This window comes from Candoia aspera, chromosome 5 (assembly GCF_035149785.1).
Source record: "Candoia aspera isolate rCanAsp1 chromosome 5, rCanAsp1.hap2, whole genome shotgun sequence".
NCBI classification, from domain to species: domain Eukaryota; kingdom Metazoa; phylum Chordata; class Lepidosauria; order Squamata; family Boidae; genus Candoia; species Candoia aspera.
Window position 1 is genome coordinate 27043545 of NC_086157.1, and position 17122 is coordinate 27060666.

Sequence of the window (17122 nt, forward strand, 5' to 3'; positions counted from 1 at the left end):
TAAAAAAGAAAATATAGGCCAAAGCAGATTAGATTAAGCAGTTATGGCAGACACATGAAGAAGTGTAGATCGTAAAGGCGAGCAAGAGAGGAGAAGGGTGTTTTTAACCCTCCAAAATTTGGTGTAGTTCTTTATTTAACTACCACATTTACAGAAAAATAAGTGAAATGGAGGTGTTTTTTTAGCAACTACTTTTCCACATGATGCAGTTGTAATGCTTAAAGCCCCTCCATGATGTGGCAGAGAGAAATCACACAATTTTGGCTGTGACAGTAGCATTGTAATACCGGTACATCTGGATGAGAGTGAAACTTTAAAGGTCTTAACAGCATAACACTGCCTCCCCCCCTGCCCCCCAAAAAGTGCCTACCATCTAAGAGGACTTTCTATTATTCAGAATTGTCTTAGTCTTCAAAGACCATGGACTGTTATCGTAACTGGTAGGTGTCTTTGTAGAATCAGCCTGAGGTTGAGACACCCTGGAATATCATTTCTGATAGGTCAGATCTGTCCTCACAGCCAGGAACCACGCTGAGACAAGGAATAGGTCTCTAGTGTTTTATTACTGCTACATTAGACAGAAAATCCTAACAAACTGAAGAAGCGTGGGAAAAACCCAGACAGATAAACCCCAAAAGTTAAGGCGGTCTGATCTGTGTCTCTTTGAATGGCTGCTTAACTCCTCAGTACTACGCATGCGTTTTCCCCCCTGGATGGGGGCCCCCTCCTGCTCACCATCAGTACTCATGACAAGATCTTTGCCAAAATTTCCTTGTTGCTGTTCCTGTTACCATAAAGTAATTCCATGTTTTTGTTTTGCTTTTTAATAGTAGGCTTCTTCAAGAACAGCAGTCATTTGAACTGCTCATTTTTTGGAAAAAAATAATAAAAATAGTTTTAGTGCTCCCAGCTCCCATTATATACTGCTTTCTAAATAGACCCATGATACAATTACACAAAAATCACAACTGAACTATTTACTGGTAGCTATTAGACCTTTTTTATTCATCTGTGGGATTTACATTCCCTCTCCCTAGTTGTTCTAAGATTAATTTTTGCATTTTTTGTTCATTTTTCCCCTGTATAAATAGGAATGTTTAGACAAGGTTGTAGCAGCTTCAAAGTAATCACTCCAAATATAGATGAAGAGGCTTCAATGATGGAAGATGTGGGGATGCAAGATGTTCACTTTAATGAAGTATGTAAAGTTAATTTATAGATACTTACGAGCCATTTTGTTGTTAATTTACTTTCTGTTTCTGAAACATCTATCCTATTAACTAGCTCAAAGGGATGTCAAATGGCATTATATTTTTAATTCATCTATTTATTTATTACATGTACTAATCTGTATATTTATTGTTGAAATCAATCCTAAGGCCGGAAACAATTTTTTAAAAAATGCTTTAAAAATTAAAAAGAGATTGTAAAAAATTCAGTAAAATCCTTTAAAACTGATGTTTGTACAAACCATAAAACAGCTTAAAACCCTTCAACACCAAATATAAGAAATTATGTATGATATTTCACAGTTCACAGAATGGGACAACAAAGGGACCAAGCTAAAACTTGATGATTTTTTGTCATGTCACTGAAAAATTTAATTACCTGATTTGATAAGGCTAATGTTCCATGTAAGAAATTATACAGCTTTCTGTGATATATTAATATGAAAATTTCATGTTTTCATATTGTTAAAACTGAGCATAGCTTCACCCATGGCTTGCTGTATTGTAATTAAGAATATTTTAACTTAAACAAAATAGCTTCTGTTACCATGTGATTGAGAAAGAGTTTGTATGAATAAGTAAACATGCTGCCTATATGAAAATAACAAAACTGATTCCCATCAATTTTTCTAGAAAACCATCTGGATTTGATCTTTTTGTAAAAACGACTGCTTATTATTTTCAGATTATTACATTTTACAGGATATGGAATTATTTTTAGCTGAGCTGATATTTATTGCATATTCTTTGCCAAGTCCATTTTCCAACTCATGAGCTTGTGATAATCACATGAACTCTAGACTCTATTAAAGATATGCATAAGTTCTAGGAATACCGATAGCAAGTTGATGATAAACTAATATGAAAATGCAGTTATGAAATTTATCAGTTAATTTAATATGCATGATTCTGCCATCTTTTTTTTAAAGGAATGGAAGTGAATGGAAAATTTTATTAATTTACATCAGATTGAAAATGTGTTGAAGGTTGTGTCCTGCATTGTATTGATGCAGCTTTGAAAACTCAAACTGAGTTAAAGACAGAATATAAATCAAATGCATTTTGAGTGTTAATTGGCATCACTGTTTGTCTTCTTGAATAGCTGTACAAAATTTTATTAGAATATTTTTTGTGTATTGCTACTGCTTAAATATGAGATAGATAGTTAATGTAAAATGGCATCTATATTTTTAATTTTTTAATAAATATTGGTACAGATTAAGTTATATTGATAAACATCCAATTTGCTTGTCATCCTTTCTATAACTAGGAAGTACTGATGGAATTACTAGAGCAATGTGCAGATGGTCTTTGGAAGGCCGAACGTTATGAACTGATTGCTGATATATATAAACTTATAATTCCTGTTTATGAAAAGCGAAGAGATTTTGAGGTATTAATTTAAATCTGTAAATAATTCAAAGACTTCTTTTAATACTATTTAATGATATGGTACATTCAACTTTGTAAAAAAAAATAATGCTTAGTTCTGAGCAACTAGCTGAAGATGGATGATCTTGAGAAAGCTAAACAGGATTAGACCTGGTTATTCTTGGAGAAGAAACCCAGGATTGTACATTAGACTGGGAAGTTTAAAAAAAGAAGAAAGAAAAGAAAGTCTGAAAGAAGGCAATAAAAAAGGCACCTGCATATTGCTGCCAAACCCAACCCCCCAAAGATGTGTTCATGTAGTCACTGAGAATCAAGCTCATATTAAGGGGACTCTATGTCTATGAAGATGTACAGAAAAAGATAGACTTGAGGCAGTTGCAGTTAATTTATTCAATTGCTATATAGTCCCGCCTAACTTAATCAAGCTCGGATCATTGGATTTTTCCAACAGATATCACTGCTAGTAATGAAAAAAAGTTAAGTGGCAACAATATGAGACCCTATTTTTGTTCTATTTTAAGCAAATGTGGTTCTGAACTTTTACAAATTAAGTAGATAGTAAATACATTTTATTCTGTTGATAATAACCCAAATGTATTGATGTCTTTCTTTACAAAAATATTTCCCACTTATTTTTAGAAATTAGCTCATCTGTATGACACATTGCATCGGGCATATAGCAAAGTTACAGAAGTTATGCACACAGGAAAGAGATTGTTGGGAACATATTTCAGAGTTGCATTTTTTGGACAGGTGAGCACTATCTGGTGTAGCCTTTCCTCAGTGCCAACTAAACACTTAAAACAATGCAACATACAGGTAGTCCTCACTTAGCAACCACAAATTGGAACCAGTAGCTCCGTCACTAAGCAATGCGGTCACTAAGGAAAATATCACACGATTGTGATAGGCATATGTCACTTCCCATTTGGTCGTTAAGCAAGTCACCGCAGTTTGTTAAGCAAGACATTACATGACCATGACTTGCAGTTTTACTGCTGGCTTTACCATTGACTCTGCTTGTGAGAAGCAGACTGTGAAGTGCGCAAATGGCAATCACATGACTGCGGGATGCTGTGACAGTCGCTGGTTGCAAATGTGGATCACATCATAGTGGGGACAGTGCAATGGCCATAAATGCCAGGACTGGTTGTAAAGTTACTTTTTCAGCACCATCGTAACTTGGAATGGTCGCTAAACAGGGCAGTTGTTAAGTGAGGTCTACCTGTATTCTGATGGCATGCTTTTAAAATTTGTTGTGTCTATTTCTATTTGCCTGCATTTTCGATTAATATTTATTGAACTAACAATAATGGCTATCTCTTCATCAGTAAACTTTATGCTTTTTTCTTTTTTCTTTATGATTACTTTCTTAAGGCAGCGGTAAGTTTTCTAATAATATCCATTTAAAACTATTAAACTCATTATATGGTGTTTTGATATGGAGAGTTTGTTTTCTGATCTTTGTTTCAGTTTTTGTGAGAATACATAATTTCACTTGGAAAAGATCTCTGTACTCAGGCACACTCACAGTTTTAGCATTTTGTATTTTTCCTTTGCAACCAAATAAAGGGAATTGTGTCTATGAATATATGTGCGTGCACATTTAGTGGAGACCAAATATGTTTTAAACGATTATAGAAATTAAATCAACTGTTAAGGCAGGACTGAAACATACATATAATATAATATTCCATTTATTCTATTGTCTCTTATAACTATAGCAATACCAGTTTACAGACAGTGAAACAGATGTGGAGGTAATTACAAACTGCTTTCCAAACCAAGCAATGCAGTAATCATTGCTGCATACAAGCTTAATCTGGTGTGGATGTTGCTGTTAATTTAGTCTGCATTTTAAACATGCTGCGTTGTATTCCTTGCACCATTTCATTTTCAGATGAGAATATTTATTTTTGTAATTTATAAAACAATAACTTGGATCTGGCATTCTAGATGAAAACACCTGTTTCACCTTCCATGGGACCTATTTTGATTGTTTTATGGGCTTCAAAATAATTAAGTCAGCTAGCATGTGACCAGTGATGATATATAGCATTTCCTAAAAATAAGATAGCATTAAGCTAAATTAACCCTTGATTTAAAATTAATTTGGGTGGTTCTGCAGGATATGATGAAATTTTATGGCGTGTTTTGCTAAACTTCAAAATAACAGAAACTTTTTAAGCATGGGCTAGCGTATTGGCATGTGAAACAGGCATATGTATTGGAAAAGATGGATGTTCCTGGAAACATAAACCTTAATATCACATGTAATTACAACATTCACTATATAATTGTGTTCATTCATTTTAATGCATCCATGCTGCTTTATTCTTCAATATTTTTTCTGCTTCATCCTTGATATTAAACACTGACCTTGCATTAAGTATTGACTATTTATAAGATCAGAATTTAACCATTCTGTGTTTTTTTTTTCTAAAGGGGTTCTTTGAAGATGAGGATGGAAAAGAATATATTTACAAAGAACCTAAGCTCACATCTCTTTCAGAAATTTCCCAGAGGCTACAAAAACTCTACTCAGATAAATTTGGTTCTGAAAATGTCAGGATGATCCAGGATTCTGACAAAGTAGGACTACATGTTATTTTATAAGAATTGAAGAAGCTGTAACAAAATATAAATACAGTAAACCTACATAAGTAAATTGAGTTATCTCTTCTGTTGCCATTGTTTAAAGCAGAATAAAATAAGACTTTACAGATCTTCATTTGGTTCAGTAATTGTATATGTATAAAACTAGAGTGACCTTAGTGGTGCTACTGAAAGTGTAAAAGTTTTTATGTCAATTTTCAACAAAATAGGATGTTATTTGTCATCAAACTATTGCATCAAGCTTTAAATTAATAAACAACTGTATATTCATAACTGAGCATTGTATTATCTCCAATTCTTTGAAGGTAAATCCTAAGGATTTGGATTCAAAATATGCCTATATTCAAGTTACACATGTAGTTCCATATTTTGAAGAAAAGGAATTGCAGGAGAGAAAAACAGAGTTCGAAAGAAATCACAACATCCGCCGATTTATGTTTGAGATGCCTTTTACTCAGCTGGGTAAAAGACGAGGTGGGGTGGAAGAGCAGTGTAAACGGCGCATCATTCTTACAGGTACTGTAGAGAAACTCAGAAGGAAAGTACTTGTTTTTCCCCAAACCTGCCCCTTTAACTTCTTTTCATCCCCCCCAAATTTCAGAGCAATCTGTATCTTATTAAAAGCTGTAGGTTTGATGTGATTATGTCATACCAACTCTTAATCCATTTGGCAGGAAACTGATGTAGGTTTCCCCCCACCCTCCAAGGATATGTAGGATTGAATCAATCATACTAACCCTATTGAGGCATTTTCCTGAACATACGAGGATTTGAAATTAATACCGGATAGGCTGTAAATCTTCAGCAAAGGATCGTTACCTTGTTGTGGTGCTGGAGCTTGAGCACCTCAATGATGCCATGAGCTAAACCGTGAAGGGCCCCCCAAGACGGGAAGGTCATGACAGAGCGGTCAGACTAAATGCGATCCCTGGGGAAGGTAATGGCAACCCACCCCAGTACTCTTGCCGTGAAAACTAAATGGATCAGTACAACCAGAGATATGTCGGTATACCATCGGAAGATGAGACCCCCAGGTCGGAACATGGTCAAAATGCTACTGGGGAGGAACAGAGGATGAGTTCAACTAGCCCCAGACGTGATGATGCAGCTAGCTCAAAGCCGAAAGGACAGCTAGCGGCCGACGGTGCTGGTGGTGAACGGCGAATCCGATGTTCTAAGGATCAACACACCATTGGAACCTGGAATGTAAGATCTATGAGCCAGGGCAAATTGGATGTGGTTATTAGTGAGATGTCAAGATTAAAGATAGACATTTTGGGCGTCAGTGAACTGAAATGGACTGGAATGGGCCACTTCACATCAAATGACCACCAGATCTACTACTGTGGACAAGAGGACCACAGAAGAAATGGAGTAGCCTTCATAATTAATAGTAAAGTGGCTAAAGCAGTGCTTGGATACAATCCAAAAAACGATAGAATGATCTCAATTCGAATTCAGGGCAAGCCATCTAGCATCACAGTGATCCAAATATACGCCCCAACCACATATGCTGAAGAAGCTGAAGTAGCCAAAGGTGGTGGACATCTATACAGTAGGTAAAAACAAGACCTGGAGCTGACTAGTTCCGATCACGAGCTTCTTCTTGCACAATTTAGGATCAGACTAAAGAGATTAGGGAAGACCCACAGATCAGCTAGATATGAGCTCACTAATATTCCTAAGGAATATGCAGTGGAGGTGAAGAATAGATTTAAGGGACTGGACTTAGTAGATAGGGTCCTGGAAGAACTCTGGACAGAAGTTTGCAACATTGTTCAGGAGGCGGCAACAAAATACATCCCAAAGAAAGAGAAAACCAAGAAGGCAAAATGGCTGTCTGCTGAGACACTAGAAGTAGCCCAAGAAAGAAGGCAAGCAAAAGGCAACAGTGATAGGGGGAGATATGCCCAATTAAATGCAAAATTCCAGAGGTTAGCCAGAAGAGATAAGGAATTATTTTTAAACAAGCAATGCGCGGAAGTGGAAGAAGACAATAGAACAGGAAGGACAAGAGACCTCTTCCAGAAAATAAGAAACATCGGAGGTAAATTCCAGGCAAAGATGGATATGATCAAAAACAAAGATGGCAAGGACCTAACAGAAGAAGAAGAGATCAAGAAAAGGTGGCAAGAATATACAGAAGACCTGTATAGGAAAGATAACAATATCGGGGATAGCTTTGATGGTGTGGTCAGTGAGCTAGAGCCAGACATCCTGAAGAGTGAGGTTGAATGGGCCTTAAGAAGCATTTCTAATAACAAGGCAGCAGGAGACGACAGCATCCCAGGTGAACTGTTCAAAATCTTGCAAGATGATGCTGTCAAGGTAATGCATGCTATATGCCAGGAACTTTGGAAAACACAAGAATGGCCATCAGACTGGAAAAAATCAACTTATATCCCCATACCAAAAAAGGGAAACTCTAAAGAATGTTCAAACTATCGAACAGTGGCACATTTCACATGCCAGTAAGGTAATGCTCAAGATCCTGCAAGGTAGACTTCAGCAATTCATGGAGCGAGAATTGCCAGATGTACAAACCGGGTTTAGAAAAGGCAGAGGAACTACGGACCAAATTGCCAATATCCGCTGGATAATGGAAAAGGCCAGGGAGTTTCAGAAAAGCATCTATTTCTGTTTTATTGACAATTCTAAAGCCTTTGACTGTGTGGACCATAACAAATTGTGGCAAGTTCTTAGCGGTATGGGGATACCAAGTCATCTTGTCTGCCTCCTGAAGAATCTGTATAACGACCAAGTAGCAACAGTAAGAACAGACCACAGAACAACGGACTGGTTTAAGTTTGGGAAAGGAGTACGGCAGGGCTGTATACTCTCACCCTACCTATTCAACTTGTATGCAGAACACATCATGCGACATGCTGGGCTTGAGGAATCCAAGGCTGGAGTTAAAGTCGCTGGAAGAAACATTAACAATCTCAGATATGCAGATGATACCACTTTGATGGCTGAAAGCGAAGAGGAACTGAGGAGCCTTATGATGAAGGTGAACGAAGAAAGTGCAAAAGCTGGCTTGCAGCTAAACCTCAAAAAAACCAAGATTATGGCAACCAGCTTGATTGATAACTGGCAAATAGAGGGAGAAAACATAGAGGCAGTGAAAGACTTTGTATTTCTAGGTGCAAAGATTACTCCAGACGCTGACTGCAGTCAGGAAATCAGAAGACACTTAATCCTTGGGAGAAGAGCAATGACAAATCTCGATAAAATAGTTAAGAGCAGAGACATCACACTGACAACAAAGGTCCGCATAGTTAAAGCAATGGTGTTCCCTGTAGTAACATATGGCTGTGCAAGCTGGACCATAAGGAAGGCTGAGAGAAGGAAGATCGATGCTTTTGAATTGTGGTGTTGGAGGAAAATTCTGAGAGTGCCTTGGACTGCAAGAAGATCAAACCAGTCCATCCTCCAGGAAATAAAGCCAGACTGCTCACTTGAGGGAATGATATTAAAGGCAAAGCTGAAATACTTTGGCCACATAATGAGAAGACAGGACACCCTGGAGAAGATGCTGATGCTAGGGAGAGTGGAGGGCAAAAGGAAGAGGGGCTGACCAAGGGCAAGGTGGATGGATGATATTCTAGAGGTGACGGACTCGTCCCTGGGGGAGCTGGGGGTGTTGACAACCGACAGGAAGCTCTGGTGTGGGCTGGTCCATGAAGTCACGAAGAGTCGGAAGCGACTAAACGAATAAACAAGGCTGTAAATACTTTCCTTCTTTTCTGATGACCTTGACCTGTTTAGCTGGGAGTTCTGAATGAAAACTAGAGTTACATTCTTGTGAATATGAATGTAGTTCTCCATGTGAATGTTTTGTTAGGGTCTTGGAGAGGCAGTGCAAACAGGGTGCAAGGACTGAGCTAGTATAAAGTTTTCTTTAATCTATATACTACTAAATCTCTTGTGTCTGTTTTTAACCTTCAGTTGGGCGAAACAGTGTGTCATAGGCCAACAGTTTTTGAAGCAAGGTACCTCAAATAGGCTAACTTACAGAATGCGTCCAAAATCCAGGATCCATGACTCCGGTAGAATTGAAATTTGGCCAATTTTATAAAATATTTTATGCATAAAAATTATTGTAAAACATTTTATGACATAATACAAAATGTCATAAAACATTTCCTGTGGTCAAATCCTGGTGTTTGACTGTGCTATACAGTTCAATATGAATGACATGGGTTATTTTCAAGGGAGATAAATCTCTGAATATCTTCCTGAATGTTTAAGATCTTTTCCAGTGAAGGCAGTACATTAGAAGCAATGCCATTGTTGAAGGCATTGAGGAATCTGGTAAGGAAATAGCTCTGAAACGATGATCCAATGGATCATGGGTTGTCTAGTAGAAACTACAATTAGTAACAACACCCCCCCAAGTAAAAAACACCAGACAGTGTTAGAGATAATATATGCCTTAATGCCTGATGTCATTTTACAGTTGCAAAGTAGTTATAAATTTATGAAAATAATATTATTAATAGTTTATCTTTACAATGCATTCACTAAAACATTATGCTGGGATTGGTCATAGCTCTCCAGTGAGCATAGTCTGAGATAAATGCAGATTATTTCTATAATATGCTAAGCAAGGGCATTCAAAAGAATACCATTATTTTCAATGTTATGGTTCAGATTTAGAGAAGGCTACCTAGGTCTCTGTAGAAGATCGGATTCTTAAAACCAGGCATTAAAGCAGTGTTTGCAATTTGATTCCAGTGGAAAAGGCTGTTTCATGTCTTTTTGAAACCCTTTTTGATGTATGTCAGCATGTGAAACATTCCCTATCACACTACGTGTGTGCTTGTGCCTTGTCTTTTCTTCATTTCTTCTCCCTTTAGACAAATGTAGCCCTATGAAGAGCTGATTTTACATACAGAACTTGTTTTTTATTGCCTCTCAATTGCCATAAGTTTAATTACGAATATGTCAAGGCCAGGTTACAAGCTGACTCATAACTACCTTTGCAGCACGATTATTGATTGTTGAAATAACATTGTATAGCAGGTAGTGATGTTTCTTTCACAACAAGAAACCAAGACATCCTACTTTATTAGATGATAATCTGTAAATTGCTCTCAATTTGTATTACACATGAAGATTATTAATTTAAAAAAAGATTAATTTTAAAAAATAAAATCAATAAAAATGGAAAATCAGTGAAATGAAATGAACATCAGTAAAATCAATAAAAATGAAAAATCAGTGAAATGAAATAAACTTCAGTAAAATCAATAAAAATGAATTGATCAGGAAAAAGTATCATGAAGAACAAAAACAAGTAGTTTTTTTGCAAAACTACCGTATGTGATTGAAATTAACCACTTAGTTAATCATATTTATTGTTTACTGTTTTCTGTCTCTAGTTACAAATTGTTTTCCATATGTAAAAAAGCGGATTCCTATAATGTATCAACAGTATAAAGATTTAAATCCAATTGAGGTAGCCATTGATGAAATGAATAAAAAAAATGCAGAACTCCGGCAACTTTGTTCATCAACTGAAGTTGATATGATCAAACTTCAATTAAAGCTGCAGGGTAGTGTTAGTGTCCAGGTAAGGGAATACATTTCTTATTCTGTATACTTCCCTTTTTTTTTTAACTGCCCAGTCATTTCCCTTCTGTTCTTATTCAACATCTGCTATTGATTACATTAAAATCATAATCTAAATATATCCATTGAAAAAGAAGAATGGATTTGACCTGGTCCAGATTGAGTTGCACTCTGTCTTTTTGTAAGTAGCCTTATTCAGATGTTATTCTTTGTCCCATTCTAAACTACACAAGAGGTGTATGGGACCCTGAGCAGACTCCCTCCTATGGATCTTCCCCTCCTACTAGTTTCCTCCTTGTGCTTGTGACTGGCAGTGGCCAAGCAGAGTTTCTGTCTAGCCAAGAAAGTGCTTCTGATTGTCACCAACATAATTTATTTTTTTTCCATAGGGAAGAGAAATGCACCATAGTATAACATGTATTATAGGAGATTCCAGGAAATCATCTGATATTATTACAGGAGGAAAAAAAACAAATTAATAAACAGCTCACTGTCTTTTAGGTTAATGCTGGTCCATTAGCATATGCCAGAGCTTTCCTGGATGATACAAGCACCAAAAGGTATCCAGACAATAAAGTAAAGTCATTGAAGGAAATTTTCAGGTAAATACTCTGAAAATCATTTAGGTTTCCTCCTGGAAATAAGATATTTGAATGCTTTTAACTTTGTTTTGTTTTATTTCATTTTCATTTCAGACAATTTGTTGAAACTTGTGGGCAGGGTCTAGAAGTAAATGAACGGCTTATAAAAGAAGACCAAATTGAGTATCAAGAAGAAATGAAGGCTAACTACAGAGAGATGGCAAAAGAGCTCTCTGAAATTATGCATGAGCAAGTATGTACTGAACTTCATTCAAGATATTCTAGATGATCCTGTGGTTAAGAAGCATATTTCCATGCCAGCTATCTCACTCAGAGCTTGCCTACCTTGATTTTTGTTTGCTTGGGGTGTATGTGTGTATGCAGTGCAGATAATTCCATAAATTAAATTCTATAGTTAAAAAAAAGGCTAAGAGAATAGAACAAGTGAAGTCTGAACAAGAGAGGTCATGTCCTATTTTACTTTATTCCTCTTAGATTTGACTTAATCAAAAATAAGTTTGGGAGCTTTGTGTTTCTCTCACTTTCCCCAATTCTGTCCTGCCAAGAAATAAACAGTTGACTTTCAGATGAGCTATGGTAAGACTTGCAGCATAACTACTCAGTAACACAGATTGTCCTCAGTCACATTTCTGTTATCAGCTGCTTAGTGAAAATAGTCTTTTCTGCCACTCCTGCATTTGCACAACATGTAAGCGCATGTGCAGGAATTAGTATATATGCTTGCTATTCCTTGACATGTTTAAATTAAACATACAGTATAATTTAAAAAAACATTGTTTTCCTACAGTAGGCATGGATTAAATAGCCAGCCAAGGATGTCATGTGCAGCCCACCAGTTTCTTCCCCAAGTTGGGACAGAGAACTTCATTTTCTCTGATTAAGCGAGGCTTGGAGATGAGAATAATTCTCTGTATTATGCTGCAGTACAATGATACCACTGCAGGCTTTTAAAAAACCTCTACTTTGTATTATAGAGGAACGTTTTCAAAGAGAGTTGGTGAAAAGATATTATTCTTCTAAATGCTGCAGCCCCCTCCATTAAAAAAACCCCCACTGGAATTGTATTTTGAATATTAAGTATTTATTTTGTAAAGCAACAGCTAATTATAAGCCTAATTATGTGGGGGAAGCATTATCAGGAGGGGGAGTTTTATGTCTGAAAATCTGTATATACTTGCTTATGAATGTGTGAATGGGGTTCAGGCAATCACATTGGAATATCATATGCTATAAGGGGGGTGGCCATGCCATTACTGCTATGCAACCCATGTGTGCTTTTCCAAAACCAATTTAGATATTGTTATAATTGGAGCCACTCTTAATACAACTGATCCCAGTGCATGATATAAGAGAACACTGTGGGTGGTGGCTGGCTTGAGTGCCAAGACTTCAGGAAAATCTCTCAAGATTTCAGGATGGAGTAGAGCATCAAATTTCTCATGAGATTTGGCAATCGTTCAAGATTTAAGCCATTCACTGTCTTATGTGGTGATCCTCAGAAGCTTTCAGTAATGAAATAATCTTGCATGAAAAAAAGAGTTGGGAACCAACATCTATTGATCTCTTATTGAAATACCTAAATTTTTGTCTTGTTATCTTAAAGAGTGTACATTTGACTGCCCTTCCTTTTCTGCAAAACTGAAATGTCCATTTTGCTTTCCTAAATACATGTTGAAGAAATTAAACAAATTTTCTTTTAGAAAAGTGTTAATATATTTTGTGGAAACTTTAATGGGCATCTCTCTTTCTTCCTTTTCTTTTTCCCTATGCTGCTTTGAAAATGTGATCAGCTGGGATGGTAATATCTTTCAGTTTCTTTCTAGTTTTCTCTTGTCTTTTAGTCACATTTTATATGACTTTAACTTATTAACAGAAGACAAACCACATTACCCTTGTTTATACTGGATATTAGGCTTGTTTCTAATAAATGAGGTAGTTTCTCATTCTCTAGCCGGAGTTTACCATACAACGTGGTGTAGACAGTCTTCCCCAAGCTAGTAACTTCAAGGCACAGTGTTCTGCAACTCTTAACATCGCTTGCCAGCATAATTACTGGTGATCGTGACTAGGAACGATAAGAATTACAGTCAGAGCCATCTGCAACATACCTGATTAGGTAACAAATGCAAAAGTGAGCTCTGGAAAGCTTCATTTTGTGTGCTCACTCCTCCTCCCAATTGACAGGACTTCTGTTTCTATTTTTCTTTATCATACCTTGCCATATTGTACAGGTTAGAAACAGTGGTTGATATTAACTGTGATTGATTTAAGTAAGCCAGCTTCTAAAACTTGTATGACATTGCATATTTTTCAATGACTCAAAGAACTTAAATTTAGCTGGCTTAGATATCACAAGTAAAATATCCATCTCTAAGCTTATTTGACTAATTTCTGTCTTCACAAATGGTTCTGAACCAGTAAATACAGTTTTCATGTCTTAATATTGTATAACTGAATAATTATCAGTCAGATAAGATTATTGTGCTGTATTCTTTAAGTTTTAAGAAAAGCAAGAGGAGTTATTTTCTTTGGGAAAAATTAGCAGACATGCCCAATATAGAAGTTTGTTTTATTTAATGTACCTTTGTTCTACAGTATTCACTGTTATCTTTCATTTCTATGACTGGCAATGAAAGACTTATGTTGATCCATTATGATTTGCCACTAGAGAATTCTGCCCAATCCTCATTACAGCTACTTGGATGTAAATTCCCTTTAAATCATTGGGGTGATGCCATCAGGTAAATTATTTTGCCTTTTTTTAAAGTTCATAGAGGGATGACATGCTGTTCTCATTTTAAAAGTTACATTTCTGCAAGAGATACTCACAATAGGCTGATACCCCAAATCTAGATTATTATTCTTTACAATGTTCTCAGCCTTGTGTGTAAGAAACCCTTTTTTCTTTTTTAAGATTACTGCTGTGGAAGAAAAGGCCAATGTAATGCCCAACTCACTACACATTTTCAATGCCATTAGTGGGACACCAACAAGCACAACAATTCATGGGATGCCCAGCTATTCTTCAATTGCATAACTGTTTTATAAATGAAAGTACCTTTAACTTGGAACAAGAGGGATTTGGGGATGGTTTGCTAACTCAGGATGAAATCAAAACTTGTGAAAGGTCTATGCAGATTCTAGCTATTGTATCAATCAGGTATAAGGAAAAAAGACGTCAAAAGCGTATTAATGGTGCACATATTTTTATATTATGCTTGCAATATTACATGTTCCGAGAAGCAACTTCTGATCATAGAAAGATATCATAAAGTGAATGGCACAATGTAGGCAGACTTGGAACATGTTTGTAGACATAAAGTATGAAAGTGTTGTTGAAGTTATGCACATGCAAGCCAATTAAAGTATTAAACACTATTGGACTAAATAGGCACTAATCTGAGGAGTTAATGTAAGTATAAGTAGCTTTTTATAATATTGACTAACAGTTGTGCTCTATTTTATAACTTACTGGCATTTTGGAGAGCTTGTAAGCTTAAAATGAATCAACCATTTGCTTTCAACCAAAGGTGACTACATGATATTATCTCAATACACAGTAAATGTAAAAGTTTGTTAATACGGCTTATAAGGTCTATATAAATGTATTGCATTTTAAGTATTTTTAATATTCATACCAGCTTTCATCCTTTTACAATTGTGACAGATCATGTTCATTCCAAGTAAATGCTCTATTTTCTTTTACATTTTATTTGTATATATAAAGTGCAATATGAGGTTGTATACACTTTCTGTAACATTATGCACTGTTTAAAAAAAAAAACACCTAATTTTTGCCAAAGTGATGGAATATAAAAGTGGTGGTAACTACTGTGGTAAATGGTGATGTAATTTAAGGCTTTTGCTATGTTGTTTGAAGACATGAATAATTTTATACTTGAGAAAGAAAAAGGTTTTAATTTTATTTAACTGGAATCACTGTCCTGCTGTAATTAAACATTATGTATAACATCTATATTTTTTAAAAAGTTTAATTTATGTGCAATTTATTTGGATCTTTTTATTTTGCAAGACATATCACTAAAATCAAGTATTACATTATTTTCATAAATAACAGTAATATTTTCATATTCTTTTCTGTGACATAAATATTTGGTTTAATTTTTCTGCTATTCTTAAGATTTCCAATAAATGATACTACTCATAAGTATAACTTGGAAAAATTCTCTGATTTCTTATATAGAAATGTTCGTAGAAATTATCACCATAGCTAGATATCTTGAAGTTTAAGATAGTTGTTTAATTAAATTCCTTGATGTATGCATTAGAAACTTAATGAAGGGTCTTGTACTATTCCATTTTTAGATAGCTTTAACTTGTGTACAACGGTACATTAAATTCAGTGTTGACCACCATTATATGGCTTATACTTTTAATGAATGGAGATCCCCAGATCCAGCTGAAATGCATCCTAGAATCCTGAAGGAACTTGCTGAAGATCTGGTTGAACTGACATATTTTGATCCTGGAGAATGGGTAAAATGTCAAATTCAAACAAAATCTCCAAAAATGGGGAAAAGGAGGATCCAGGGAACTAGATCACTTAGTCTGATATGGATCTGAGAAAATTCTAGAGCAGATTATAAAAGATTGATCAATATGTTTTTTGAAAATAATATAATAATTTCCAGAAATTACCAGAAAAAATCTCAGCAGATTACTTAAACTCATTTTTTAAATTATGTAATTACTTTAACAGATCATTTCAGCAAAACATCTGAAAAAAATACCCCATAATGTTTTGATTAGCAAGCTAGTTAAATGATGGTATGGCAATTAAGTGAAAATGAATTATATTCCAAGAGTATTTTTCAATGGATCCTCATGAAATTGGTTTTAAGTTACAGGAAGGCAGACACTTGAATTTTGGAAATGTTAGAAAAAGGTTCCTAAAATAAGAGCAGTTTGACAGCGGAACCAATTATGTGGAGAAGTGGTGGACTCTTTTTCAATGGACATGTGTCATGTAGAAAGACAACCATCTGTCAGGGATGCTTTGATATGGATTTCTGCATTGAGTAGGTTGATGGCCTGTGTGATCACTTGATTCTACTAATCTATGATACAGTGTGAAACATGTCATTAGCAATCCTCAGAACTTTATGTACAACATGAGCAGGCAATTCAGTTTTAGGGCTATGGTGAGGGAAGCATTCAAAAAATAAGTAAAGCTCAGAAAATGTCATGGGCCAAAGTGGAAACCTGGGTCAGGAGATAAGGCACTGTATAAATAAGTAAGTAAGTAAGTAAGTGAATAAATGAAACAACTATTTTGTCCCAATCATAACCAACCAGCTATTAGAGTCCAAGTGCTGGGACTACTTTTCTTCTCACCTCCTTGCAGTCCAGCTTCCGATACTAAAGTGAGCCTGGCCAAAGTCTAATTTATGCCACAGATTGAGGTGGCTGAATTCCAAGGTAAATAATAAAATGAACTGGGTGTATTTCCTACTGAAGAGAGAAGACTGATCATTCTGGATGCTTTTGTGCAGAAAGATAGTTATAAGCACAACAAGGGGCTTGAAATAGAATTTTACATCTTAGAAGTATGTACAGATGCATCGGTAAATATGTGATGGGAATGGTAAAAGGGCCTTCTCTCTGGTTTGCAAAGTGATTTTCCTTGCACGCTTATGCCTTTTATGCAAGTCATCCTGTCTCCAATAATTGCCTGATAAATTGGGGGTG

General features: G+C 35.8%; 1 protein-coding gene across 5 annotated transcripts in view; it reads left to right on the plus strand.

The window, feature by feature from the left end:
- The window catches only part of DOCK9 (dedicator of cytokinesis 9), a 133616-nt gene extending 117836 nt beyond the window's left edge, over window positions 1–15780 (plus strand). For all 5 annotated transcript variants that reach the window (XM_063304808.1, XM_063304810.1, XM_063304811.1 and 2 more), the window contains exons 45-53: window positions 1092–1198; window positions 2500–2622; window positions 3261–3374; window positions 5067–5213; window positions 5543–5753; window positions 10622–10812; window positions 11313–11413; window positions 11507–11645; window positions 14328–15780. In XM_063304808.1, the coding sequence (XP_063160878.1) occupies window positions 1092–1198; window positions 2500–2622; window positions 3261–3374; window positions 5067–5213; window positions 5543–5753; window positions 10622–10812; window positions 11313–11413; window positions 11507–11645; window positions 14328–14450 (1256 nt within the window). In that variant the 3' untranslated portion in view covers window positions 14451–15780. The remainder of the gene's footprint in view (window positions 1–1091; window positions 1199–2499; window positions 2623–3260; window positions 3375–5066; window positions 5214–5542; window positions 5754–10621; window positions 10813–11312; window positions 11414–11506; window positions 11646–14327) is intronic.
- Window positions 15781–17122: the final 1342 nt, after the last annotated feature.